This window comes from Vulpes lagopus, chromosome 5, assembly GCF_018345385.1.
Source record: "Vulpes lagopus strain Blue_001 chromosome 5, ASM1834538v1, whole genome shotgun sequence".
NCBI lineage: Eukaryota > Metazoa > Chordata > Mammalia > Carnivora > Canidae > Vulpes > Vulpes lagopus.
In genome coordinates, this window is record NC_054828.1 from 94,540,979 (window position 1) to 94,553,803 (window position 12,825).

Below are 12,825 nucleotides of genomic sequence, written 5' to 3' on the forward strand. Positions count from 1 at the left end.
TCTCTCTCTGTGACTATCATAAATAAATAAATAAATAAATAAATAAATAAATAAATAAATAAATAAATAAATAGCAAGCTAATGTCTGGCTTAATTGGAATAGCTGGATTCTCATATCTGCTTCTGCATTTGATCTGGTGTTCATTAAAGTACATGAAGGAAATCTGGCCTCACAGATACTTATTTGAAAAAAGGAAAGGTATTTTAATGACCTTTTTAGGTAATTGTGGGTATCCTCTGATACCACACCTAAACTTTATAAAAAGTGGTAGTTTTTTAGTTGGATATGGAATCTGAAACCATATCAATGAACCTTATGCTCTGTCACATTAAAATCATTGGTATATCTTGCACTTTGAATGAACCTTTTACAAAATCATACAATTGTTATTTGGAAAACATTGGTTCACTGAGTTACGCTGCTCTTCCAAATGTGGAGTCGCTCTCTCTTTTTCTTAATTTATTAAAGATTTTTATTTATTTATTTATTCATGAGAAACACACACAGAGAGAGGCACAGACAGGCAGAGGGAGAAGCAGGCTCCATGCAGAGAGCCTGACATGGGCCCGGGTCCCCAGGATCACGCCCTGGGCTGAAGGCGGCACTAAACCGCTGAGCCACCCGGGCTGCCAAATGCAGAGTCTCTTAACTGTGTTAGGAAGCTGCCAGGTTCACAGTGGCAAATACAGGTTTTCCAAAATTCAAAATTTTATTTGAAAGCTCAAATTTTATCATTGGCGACAAATACTGTCTATTGTTTTCCCTGAAGGAAACGCCTTTCATTTTTTGAAAAAATATCTGCCAAATGTGCCAATTTGAATAACCATAGTTTATCTAATATCCACAAGTAAAATGATGTTTCATTTTTTTAAAAAAAAGAAAAAACAACAAAGGTACTCAACGTCTTTTATTAGGGAATTGCAAATTAAAACAACAGTGAGATAATCATTAAAATGGTTGCAATCCAAAGCATCACCGATAACAAATGCTGGTGAAGATGTGGAGCAACAGGAACTTCACTTCATTGTTGGTAGGAATACAAAATGGTACAACCACTTTGGAAAAAAGTTTGGCAGTTTCTTATAAAAGTAAACATGCTTTTACCATATGATCCAGCAATTGTGCTCCTTCTATTTACCCAAATGATTTGAAAAATTATGCCCACACAAAAGCTGTACACAAATGCATAGCAGCATTATTCATAATTGCCCAAGCTCAGAAGCAACCAAGATGTCCTTCAATCGGTGAATGGATAAACAAACCAGCAAATTCATACAGTGGAATATTCAGTGGTAAAATGAAATGAGCTATCAAAACACAAAAGGATGAGGCGGACCCTTAAATTCAAATCCCTAAGTGAAAGAAACCAATCTGGAAAGGTTACATACTGTACGTATAATCCAAACTGATATGCTGGAAACGGCAAAACTGGTTTTAATGCAAAAGATCAGTGGTTGCCAGGAACTGGGGTAAAGGAGGGAGGAATGAACAGGTGGAGCACAGGGGATTTTTAGAGAACTGAAACTATTCTGTATGATAGTGTAATGGTATCATGGGGCATACATTTGCCAAAACCCATGGAATGTGAACCCTAACATAAACTATGGATTCTCTTAATAATCATGTATCAATATTAGCTCATCAATTGTAAAGCAAATATACCATACTAGTGCAAGATGTTACTAATGAGAGAAAAATGGGAGAGTGCTAAGGGGTGTGTGGGAACTGTCTATGCTACTAAAAAAAAAAAAAAGTTCTGTTAATTTAAAAACATTACTTCAGCTCACAGCTCACAAGTGCTTTTTCTAGGAACAACTGTGAGACAGCCATCATACTTGGGTATGCAAAGTGTTGTGTATTTCACATTTCTTCACACAAAATAGTTAAGGATGTATACTCCAGTGTCAAGAATTAATAAAATTAATAATTCATACTGCTTCATTAGAGACATTGAAAATGGCATTTTTTGAAAATGCAACTGTGCAAGGGGGAATAAATGTATTGAATACTACTACAATTTGGTGCCACTGGCTCTTTCCTGCTAAGTTACCAACAGTTTCATAACTCCCAATTGCTTTTGTATCATCAGCACAAATGGCAACATAGTTAAAAGGACAAATAACGTATCAGTATTAATATAGAAGTAGTTTTGTCTTTGAAGAGTCCAGGGGTTCTTGGACCATGTGTTGAGAACCACTATCCTAAAGGAAAGGAACATCTGGAGTATATGTAAAAGTAGAGATTACTAGGGACAGATGCGTTTGGCAGGTAGAATCATGGGGCTAACAGTGTTCCTGCTGGCGAGGGTCTGGCCCACTTCCAGGTCATCCTAACAAGACAAGTCACCTTGGAAGCCATAGATCTATTTAGGGGATGAATCTCTTGATCTACTGTAAAACCCCAGTTCAAATGAATTCAGTGTGGGTCAGAAAGTCTGGGATAGCTCTTCTTTTTTTTTTTTTTTTTTTTTATTTATTTATGATAGTCACAGAGAGAGAGAGAGAGAGAGAGAGAGAGAGAGAGGCAGAGACACAGGCAGAGGGAGAAGCAGGCTCCATGCACCGGGAGCCCGACGTGGGATTCGATCCCGGGTCTCCAGGATCGCGCCCTGGGCCAAAGGCAGGCGCCAAACCGCTGCGCCACCCAGGGATCCCCTGGGCTAGCTCTTCGAAGACCATTCAAAATTAGATGGTTCCATCAAACTCAGCATTTATATTCTGTTATGTGCCAAGAACTGGACTAGTTACAGAGAAAGAAACAGATTATTAAGCTGTGGCCTTTGTCCTATAGGAGTTAAAGGATAAGGAAATAAAAGAAATAATAGAATAATGACAATAGAATATACAAAATCCTAAGTATTACATGAGGTTCAAAGTGCTGCGGGAGTACTGCGGAGGAAATGAATCACGACTAGAGAACTCAGGAAAGTTTTCTGAAAACTTGGAGCTGGGCTTTGAAGGATGAATATCATTTTAAGAGGAGAGAAGGAATTCAAAAGTTTTTAGTATGTTCTTGGGTGACCAGAGAGCATTCTGGGTAAGAGAAGTACAGCTGTGATAACTCAGTACCTCTCTACCCCATGACTTGTTTTTTGTTGGATCCAGTTTATCCTTTCAGGATCAGTATACAGACTCATGCCATTTAGTATTCATTTATTCATAAAATGGTCCAAAATTTAGGAAAGAGATTTCTTCATGGGCTCTTCTTCTTCTTCTTCTTCTTCTTCTCCTCCTCCTCCTCCTCCTCCTCCTCCTCTTCCTCCTCCTCCTCCTCCTCTTCCTCCTCCTCCTCCTCCTCCTCCTCCTTCTTCTTCTTCTTCTTCTTCTTCTTCTTCTTCTTCTTCTTCTTCTTCTTCTTCTTCTTCTTCTTCTTTTCTTCTTCTTCTCCTCCTTCTTTTTAAAAATATTTTATTTATTTATTTATTTGAGAGAAAGAGAGTGCATGTTGGGGGCAGGGGGTGAGGGCCAGAGGGGGAGGGATAAGCAGATTCCCCACTGAGTGTGGAGCCCGATGTGGGGCTCTATACCAGGACCCTGAGATTATGACCTGAGCCAAAGACAGCCACAACTCAACCAATCAAACCACTCAGGTGTCCCATGCCCCAATGCATGGGTCTTTTCTAATAAAAATTGTATTTTTACCTGCACTGCAAAAAAAGAAGCTCTCTGTCAGATCTTTTGGTTCAATACCTGAAACATTTACTGAGTGACTACTCTTGCATGATGTATGTTATTTTCAACAAGGGGTACCAAAATAAAGACATAGCCTCCGACTTCACAAAAGTTAGAGTCTCGGAGGTGTCAAATGTGTATGCCACAAATGGCAAAGTATATTATGGATTCTATAAAAGATAAAATGTGGGATCCCTGGGTGGCTCAGCAATTTGGCACCTCCCTTCAGCCCAGGGTGTGGTCCTGGAGTCCCGGGATCGAGTCCCGCATTGGGCTCTCTGCATGGAGCCTGCTTCTCCTTCTGCCTCTGTCTCTCCCTCTGTGTGTGTGTCTCTCATGAATAAATAAATAAAATCTTAAAAAATAGATAAAATGTGTTTAGGGATAAGCTAGCTTATCCCTGGTAGACTGGTAGAATGGGAGTACCACCCTGCAGGAGGAACATGGGGAAAACATAAAGGGTTTGGTTTGGCTGTTGGAGGTGCCTGTGGAGAGGGCACTGGAGAGGCAGCGATGGCAATTGAGAACAAGGTCAGGGCTGGAGATACAGATTTGGGGATCACCCATAAATGGCTGCTGAAACCATAAAGCGTTGCACTTCCCTAGGGAGATCAGGGTTTCAACCTCAGCATTATTAACATTTGGTCTGTATAATACTTTGTTGTGAGAGGGCTGTCTTTTGCACGTAGGAAACTTAGCATCCTCGGCTTCTACCTACTGGATTCCAGGAGCACACCCCCCCCCCCCCGGCAAGTTGTGGTAACCGAAAATATCTCTGTTGTCAAATGTCCCTTGGAGGGCAAAATCAGCCTCATAGAAGACTGTTGCTCTGGGAGAGTGCAGAGTCTAAAGTGAAGATGGTCACAGGTGGAAGCTTCTGGTTCTAAAAGCACAGTCAGAAAGAGAAGGAGACATTGGGAATGATTGGGGGTGGGGGGGTGGAGTGTGACTGTCCCCGATGGGATAACCAGCAGTATAACAGTTAATAAAGGGGTTTGGAGGCAAAAGAGGCCTTGGCAGTGGTGAGAGCTTTCTGATCCTTCAGGGACCAATTCCAGGTGTGCCTCCTGAATGCTCCTTTTCCTTGTTTTCCAGCCTTTCCCCAGAGAGCTATAGAAGCAAACTCCCCACTTATGCCATAAATAAGAAGACTAGCATCGAGGTCAGTGCACTCTCAAGTTTGCCTGGTTGCTTTGCAGGCTGTTAATATTCCTCTTCCACTATTGTCTAATCTTATTTTCTCTATCAGTCTCTTTTTTCACTTGTAAAGTGCTTTAGCAGGAATATAGAAATATATATATCTGTATTATTTAACCCTAATAATAACCCTGCAAAGCAGCTTTCATTCTTCTTCCCATTTTGCAGATGAGAATACTGGAGCTCCTAGAGGGAAGTGGCCTGCCCAAGTCTATATAGCCAGGGAATAGTGGAGCTGATACCCAAATCTTCTGATCACACAGGCACTGAGAACACTCTTCATCACATCATGATTGCTTCTTTAGTACAACTCTTATTATCTAGCATTTTTCTTTGCAAAGTGACTGCTACTACATTTCTCCTGGGATAGAGCCTTCCTTGACTGCAAAGGAATCGATGACTTATTTCTCTTCTCGTACCCTGCCCATAGTACCATTTCTTTCTTTCTTCCTTCCTTCCTTCCTTCCTTTCTTTCTTTCTTTCTTTCTTTCTTTCTTTTTCTTTCTTTCTTTCAGATTGATTGATTGATTGGTTTATGATAGACATAGAGAGAGAGAGAGGCAGAGACACATGAGGGAGAAGCAGAGCAGGCTCCATACTGGGAGCCTGACGCAGGACTCGATCCCGAGACTCCAGGATCACGCTCTGGGCCAAAGGCAGATGCTAAACCACTGAGCCACTCAGGGATCCCCTCTTTCTTTTTTTTAAAGTAAGTTCTAGGCCAAACATGGCTTGAATTCACCACACCAAGATCAAGAGTTACATGCTCTTCTAACTGAGCCAGCCATGCACCACCCCCCGTCCCCATAGTACCATTTCTGTTCACAGTGCATTGTTTGGTACCTTACTGAATGTCTCATCTTCTGAGGGCATTATCAAGGTGGTCTTTTGACAAAGGATAGAATTGTGATGTTCCTACAGGAGAGGCCAAGACTGCAGGGGCTCTGCATGGTGAAGAGGAGGGGGAGCACGCTGCAGTCCCAACTGTGGGTGCTGGAAAATCTCCCCAATGGTTTCTGGGCCTAGGCCAAGGGTCAGCTCCCCCAGGGACACCAATGTATGTCCAAAGCTGCCAGCAGCATGCTAGAGCCTGGTCACTCCTCAAATCCTGTAACCCTGATTTCTTTCTTTCTTTTTTTCTTTTCAAGATGTTATTTATTTATCCATGAGAAATGCAGAGAGAGAGGCAGAAAAATAGGCAGAGGGAAAAGCAGGCTTCCTGCAGGGAGCCCAATGTGGAACTAGATTCCAGAGCCCAGGATCACACCCTCAGCTGAGGGCAGACGCTCAACCGCTGAGCCACCCAGGCGTCCCTGTAACCCTAATTTCTATTCTGGAAATCCTCCTCCATGTCTTCATGCTCTCCTCAGACATCCTACTTTGGCCCTTTGTTTCTTGGCACCTATCCTATGTCCCTACCCACCACTGCACTTAGCATCTGGAATCATTAATAATAGTAATCATAATAGCCACTATTTACTGAGGGTTGTTTCAGTGCCAGGCATAGATGGTGAGGTAACTGAGGTTTATAGATGTCACATCAGTCTGTCCAAGGTCACATGAATATTAAGGCATAGATCAGTGTGTCTTATAATAGAAATATAATTTGAGCCACATTTGTAATTTTCAATTTTCTGCTCATCAAATTAAAAGAAACAAGTGAAATGAGCATTAACAATTTTTAAAATTTAACTCAATAAATCCACAACATTATTTCAACATGTTATCAATATCAGTTAAGTGTCTGCCTTCAGCTCAGGGCATGATCCTGGGGGCCTGGGATTGAGCCTGGATTGTGCTCCCGGCTTCTCCTTCCCTTTGCCCTTTCCCCTGCCTCATGCTCTTTCTCTCAAGTAAGTACATTAAAAAAAAAAAAAAAGTCTTTGAAATACTTGGGGTGCCTGGATGGCTCAGTGGGTTGAGCATCCCACTCTTGATTTCAGCTCAGATCACTGATCTCAGGGTTTTGAGACTGAGCCCAGTGTAGGGTTCCATACTCAGAGAGGAGTCTGCTTGAGATTATCTCTCCTTCTGCCTCTGCCCTTCCCCTCCTGATGTGTGTGTGCCTGTGCTCTCTATCTCAAATGAATAAATAGATAAATCTTAAAAAAAAAAAAAAAGAAATACTGTGTGTACTCTTACATCACTTCTCAATTCAGACTAGCCACAGTTTAAGTGCTCAGCAGCCACATGTGGTCAGTGGCTATGGTAATGGACAGCATAAGTACAGATCAAGGATTCTGACCCATCTCCACTTGACCTCTTTATAGATTTTCTAAGGATGATGAGAAGTGAGACAGCCACATTCTCTGTGAAAGTAGGCTGGTACTGTCCATCAAATTTCAGATTTGCAAAATATAATAATCTTATTTAATTGGAGATAAGATTTCATTATAAAGTAGAATAAAGTATCTCAAAACAGAGGTCCAGAAATTGTCATTTCCTTTAACAAAATATGTGTTAGAGAAACTGACATTTCTCTCTTAGAACTAATAATACTTCTGGGATGGGACAGGAATGTTTGTTCTCTTTTGCCTGTCCTTGTTTTTGTTCTGTCTTGATAAATACCATCTGGGAAGACTAGATATTCTGTGGCCTGGAACCAGGTGGTGGAAAAATCCTTTGCCTGGGGCCCTTCTCTTGTCCATAGGGCAGGCCTCTGACCATTTCTGACTAGGCTCACCAACCCCTCAAAGCGGCTCCTGAAGGAAATGTTGAACTCTGGAAGGGAAGAAGGGATTGGTAAACCATCATTCCCTCGTCCCAACAGTGGACAGGTCTTCCTTTCAGAAACTGTGGCAGGCACACTGAGTGCGCTATCCTGTTATACGTCCCCACCATCCTCTGAGGTCCATATTAGCACCTGCCAAAACGAGAGAGGTGAAGAATTTCACTCAGGGTCACACTAGTAATCTGGAGCTTTCTGACACCACAGCCTAGGATTACAGCACTCCAGACTTTGGGGGATTTTAATACTTTCTGTCCACCCCTGAACATGGGAACAGGGGTTGCCAGCAAGAAACTTTCATATCTGTGTTCTGTTTCCATGTGAACTACCCCTGGTGGTGTACTTAGAGTTGACTTCAGTCTTTAAGATTTGGAGTCAGATATTCAGGACATTAAAAAAAGGGGGGGTGGGGGAGCCAGCTTCCCTATCTATATCAGGAGGTCCAGCCTCAGGAAACCTAGGAGGGCTGCTTGATCTTTTTTATTTGTTTGTTTGTTTGTTTTTTTCTGGTTCTGATGCGTTAGAAGATCTCTGGTGATCGGAGCCCTGTTGCTTTAAGCCCGAGCCCAGGTTCGGGAGGAGACTGGGAGGGCTGCGGAGGGCGCCCGCCTACCTGCCGCCCCGCGCTAGGTGAGGCTGGAGCGGCTCGGGATGCCGGCGGGCGGGGCAGGCTGAAAGTTGGAGCGAGCAGGAAGTGAAGCGAGGGCCGCCCGGGAGGAAACAGACGAGGCGAGTGTCGCCGCCGACAGGCCCGAGCCGCTTGGAGACATGGTGAGCGCGCTGGGAGCTCGCGAGGGGCTGAGCGAAAGGCGAGCCGGGGGGGTGGGGGCGGGGGCGGGGGCTGGGGGCGGGGGCTGGGGGTCGCAGGGCCGCTGGCCGAGTCCGAGGGCTCGCCCGGTGCAGCCGGGGGCCGCTCTCCTTTGACAACTTGGCTGCCCGGGCGGCTGCTCCTGCGCCTTCTCCCTCCCCTGCCCTCGGAGCTGGCCCGGAGCGGGGCTCCGGTGGGGGTGGAGGCCCCGAATTCCAGGCCGGGAGCCGCTGAGAGGCCCTTCCTGGCCTCCTCCGGCCCGCGGGCGCCGAGCCCGGTGACCCCCCTTGGGCAGCGCCTCCGAAGTTCCCAGGGCGGATTCCAGCCCAGCGGCGGGAGCCCTCCCCGTCGGCCCTTCCCTTTATCCCTGTCGAGAAACTCCAAGAATCCGTGTCTCTCTGCCCGGCCTAAGGAATCGGCCCCCTCTCTTTAAACACGGAGAAGGAGGCGAAGGGTTTGTAAAAGAACCAGAAGTTGGTTCTCCGTGACAATCCGTCTAGTTTGGACCGGCGCTCCTGGCCTGTTTCGGAGGTCTAGTGGGTCAGGGAGGGAGGAGCCTAATAATGGTTTGCCCTCCCTGTTCAAAAACTTTATCAGCCAGGGAGGACTTGCCCTCCATTTCCCTCAACAGCCAGACTGCTGTTTTTATTTAATATCTGCTTAAGCAGGCAGTGGCAGCTTGGTGCCGGCACATGGGGCAATGTGTTGGGGGAAAGCAGAAGTTTATGGTGCAATGGCTCTCCCGCACGGGGCCTGGTCAGGGCCTTGGAACCCGGTGGCTGTTGCTCTGGGTCACAGCAATTAGGCAGCTCTGGTGGCCTGGGGAGGTCTGGGGCGGGAGCAGCTCTCCAGCTGCTGTCCAGCAGTGAGGGGGGTGTTGTGCCAGCTGAGGGTGTTCTGCTGGCCAGCACAGATATTTTTAATGAGGATCCTTTGGTTAATGCTGGTGGGTTTCTCCCTTGTGAGATGCCAGCTCAGCAGTTCTCTGCCCCCCATCTGAGGAGCAAGGCAACAGTGGAGTGGGATTTAGGGTCTGTGTTTCTTTTCCTCCTCAGGGGCCCTGAGAACCTGAAGAGAAACTCGATCTAGTCTGTCTAGCATCAGCACTCACCTTCTGGGGCTTAAAAGTGCATTTGTTTTTGATCACATGAGTAATACATGAAAACATTCTTTGTAAACAGTTCAAGCATTAAAAAAAAGCTAAAGTCCACCTTAGGCCTTCCCCTCCCCTGGCCTCTGAGGCTGAGTCTCAGTTCCTCCACCACTTTGCTTAATTAACCCCTGCGTTGCTGCCCAGGAGGAGGCCAGTGGAGGTGTTGGAAATGATCGAGTGCGGAACCTGCAGAGTGAGGTGGAGGGAGTAAAGAATATTATGACCCAGAATGTGGAGCGGATCTTGGCCCGAGGAGAAAACCTGGACCATCTCCGCAACAAGACAGAGGATCTGGAAGCCACAGTGAGATGGGGAACCCACAGGGGTTGGGAGCAGGGCGGCTGGGAGCTGGGCAGTAGAGGAAGAGAAGGAGGGAGAATTGCTGGGGCTTGGGGAATTGGTGGTGTTGGGGGCAAAATGAATAGGAGGGAAGTCTGCCTTTTCACTTGTTTTGGGAATTGAGAAGTGAGCCCCCTGTTTTGATTCTGCTCTACTCCACTAATTGGTACTGGGGTCCAGGAAATGGCTCCAGTGACCGGGTGGGTGGGTGGGTGGGTGGGTGGGGCTGATTCTTGGAGGCCTTTTCTGAGACAGAAAGGTAGATGGCCCAGTCAGCCCTCACATTCTTAGGCTTCCCTCCCATGAAACTGATGTTTCCCTTTGAAGATTGCCCTTGACAATCATTTGGACCTGACCTCCCTAAGCCAAAAATATTGGCTCCAGAAAAACCTCCTAGGGTCTTTGGCCTTCTTGAGGAGTCACTAGGCAGGGGGTGGAAAACTGCTAGAGTTTTGCTGAGTCTGCTTTAAAAAGAAGCTGGGAAGAGCAGTGAAATTCTTTGATCAGGGGGTCCTCTGCTAGCTGAAGGCTAGAATAATATCTCCCACATATCTTGCTAGACCTCATTCCTTTCTCTCTCCAGCCATGGGCTGAAGCCAGCTGCTCAGGGATGGAGTAACTCTAACAAAATACTCCAGCAAAGGTTGGGGCCTAAGGTTCTTTGTCCACAGGGAGAGACTGGCTGTGGCTTTCCAAGTCTTGTGCATAAGCTTGGGTCTAGTTTCCCTGGGACTTAGTGTTTCTTTCCGCAGCCTAATCTGGGGAGCATGGCCCAGGGAAAGTTAATTTCTATAATTCCAGTTGAGGAGGAAGAGCAGTTTCTCTTACCTCTGACGTCTGTACTGCCCTGGTCTGCCCTCCAGCCGCCGAGGTCCCCATAGGGCACGGAGTCATAGTCCCAGAGAGATGTGCCCACCTGGAGCTTGCACCCATTCGCCCCAGTGTGTGCTCTCCCAAGGGCGGATTGTGCAGACAGTGTTGCACCTCTGGGTGTGAGCATATGTAAAAGGCCCCTCAGTGTACATGACGGTGCATGGGTAAGAAGAGAGGAGGGGCGGCAAGAATTTAGAATTCTAAATTTGAGTCTGGCCCATCAGATTGTCATGAAGGTATATTTGTCAGGGTAGGAGGACAGAACATTTTTTGTGTAATGGTCTGTTCCCTCAACTGCTCACTTCAACATTTAGATGTATAGCATGTGGGCCTCTGTCTTCTTGTTCTGGTGGGAAGAGGCACTGGTTCACTCTGCCTTGTCCTCAACAGTCGGAGCACTTCAAGACCACATCACAGAAGGTGGCTCGGAAGTTCTGGTGGAAGAACGTGAAGATGATTGTCCTCATCTGCGTGATTGTTTTTATCATCATCCTCTTCATCGTGCTTTTCGCCACCCATGCCATTCCCACATAGGGAGCCCCTCCTCCCACCCCGCCCTCTTCTTAGGGCAACCCTCCATAGCAGGTGCCAAGAAGGGCCCTCTCTTCCATCCTTGTCTGCAGGAAGTGCTGCTGCGTCCTCTTGCCCCTCACTCTGAGGCCCCTCTGCCACACTGTCTGCCCCAGGCACCTTGGTCCCCCAGAAGGAGAGAGTTGGACTGTGGCTGTTTCATGGGCCCTCAGAGTTGGTTGGAGAGATATCCAGAAGGCCCAGCATGGGGCTAGGACACTGATGGTGGCCGGTGGGCAATAAAGACCTTTCAGTATCCCTTCACATGTGAGGTAATTTGTCCCCTTCCATTTTTGCCTTTGGTCCTTCTATTTCTATTCTCCCTGGGGACAGCTTCTGGCTGAGATTCTCCTATTTGAGGCCCCATTGTTGGAGGGGTAGAAAGTGTATGTTTGGAGAAGAAAGTCTTCCCATCCTTCTCTATTTTCCATTCATTGTGACACGTCTCAAGAACCAGAGTTTTCTGAGGGTTTCTACATATGGAAAATTCAAAACCATTTTAGGGTGGTACACAAGACTCCTAAGGCCTTGAGCCTTGCCATGTGCCTTTATTACTTTTCTACTAGAAGTGTTAGCCAAGACAGGCTGAGGACCTCCTTTCATCTCTTTTCTATGGCCCTGGTGTAGTCTAGAACAAGGCGCTAGAGGAACTGGGCCACTTTTCCTTCTTTTTGGTTCTGCAAAGTTCTTTTGTTTATTTTTTTAATTTAAGTAATCTCTTTACCCAATATGGGGCTTGAACTCATGACCCTGAATTCAAGAGTCACATGCTCTTCTGACTGAGCCAGCCAGGCACCCCTGGTTCTCAAAGTTCTATTTGTCTTTTGTCTGCCCTTTTGGGACTTAGCAGGGCCTCCGGGTCTCAGCTGAGAGGGTGAACATCTCTCACCATATCTTGTGGCTGGGCTCAGTCAGTGTCACAGGACAGGGCCTATGGCCCTCCTTCCCCTCCATGTACAATGGGCTTCTTTGTCTTCGGTCTTCCCTTCTCCCTGCCAGGTTCCACCTCATTGTCACTCTTTCCTGTCTTGGTTTGGGGAAAGGGTTCTTGCCATCTCTGTCCCTGTTTCTCCCATGGGCTTTCCGGTATTGAAAACAATCTGTTTTGGGGGTGCGGGGGAGTGTGGAAGGGACAGGGTTGGAAGACAGGATTTGGGACTCCTCCTGGCAAGTCAGGTTCTGGAATCATATTAGGAGAACCAGGGAGGGGGGGAAAAAAAAAAAAGCATAGAAAAGCCCTCAGGGCAATCTTTGTCCTCCTGTGTCCTCCTATCTCAGACCATGGTCATCCTCTCTCCTCACGTCCCTCATTCCTGGACTCAAAGTCCACAGAACTGGGGTGAAACCACTTCCTTGGGACCCAGACTGCCCAGGGTAGGAATGTGGGCTGTGCTCAGGCAGGCTCAATGCTAGGATGGAAGCCCTCAACCCCCTTCCCCAAGAGGAGCCACAGTTGAGGTGGTGGGGGAGGCTGGGGGTGGGGTG

At 46.5% G+C, this 12,825-nt stretch overlaps 1 protein-coding gene across 1 annotated transcript; it reads left to right on the top strand.

Moving 5' to 3' along the window:
* Positions 1 to 8,201: 8,201 nt before the first annotated feature.
* On the top strand, positions 8,202 to 11,604 carry VAMP8 (vesicle associated membrane protein 8). The gene is made up of 3 exons (XM_041755590.1): positions 8,202 to 8,368; positions 9,703 to 9,861; positions 11,161 to 11,604. Exons 1-3 carry the CDS (start codon positions 8,366 to 8,368, stop codon positions 11,302 to 11,304), a joined length of 306 nt encoding a protein of 101 aa, XP_041611524.1. The 5' UTR covers positions 8,202 to 8,365; the 3' UTR covers positions 11,305 to 11,604.
* The last annotated feature ends 1,221 nt before the right edge of the window (positions 11,605 to 12,825 follow it).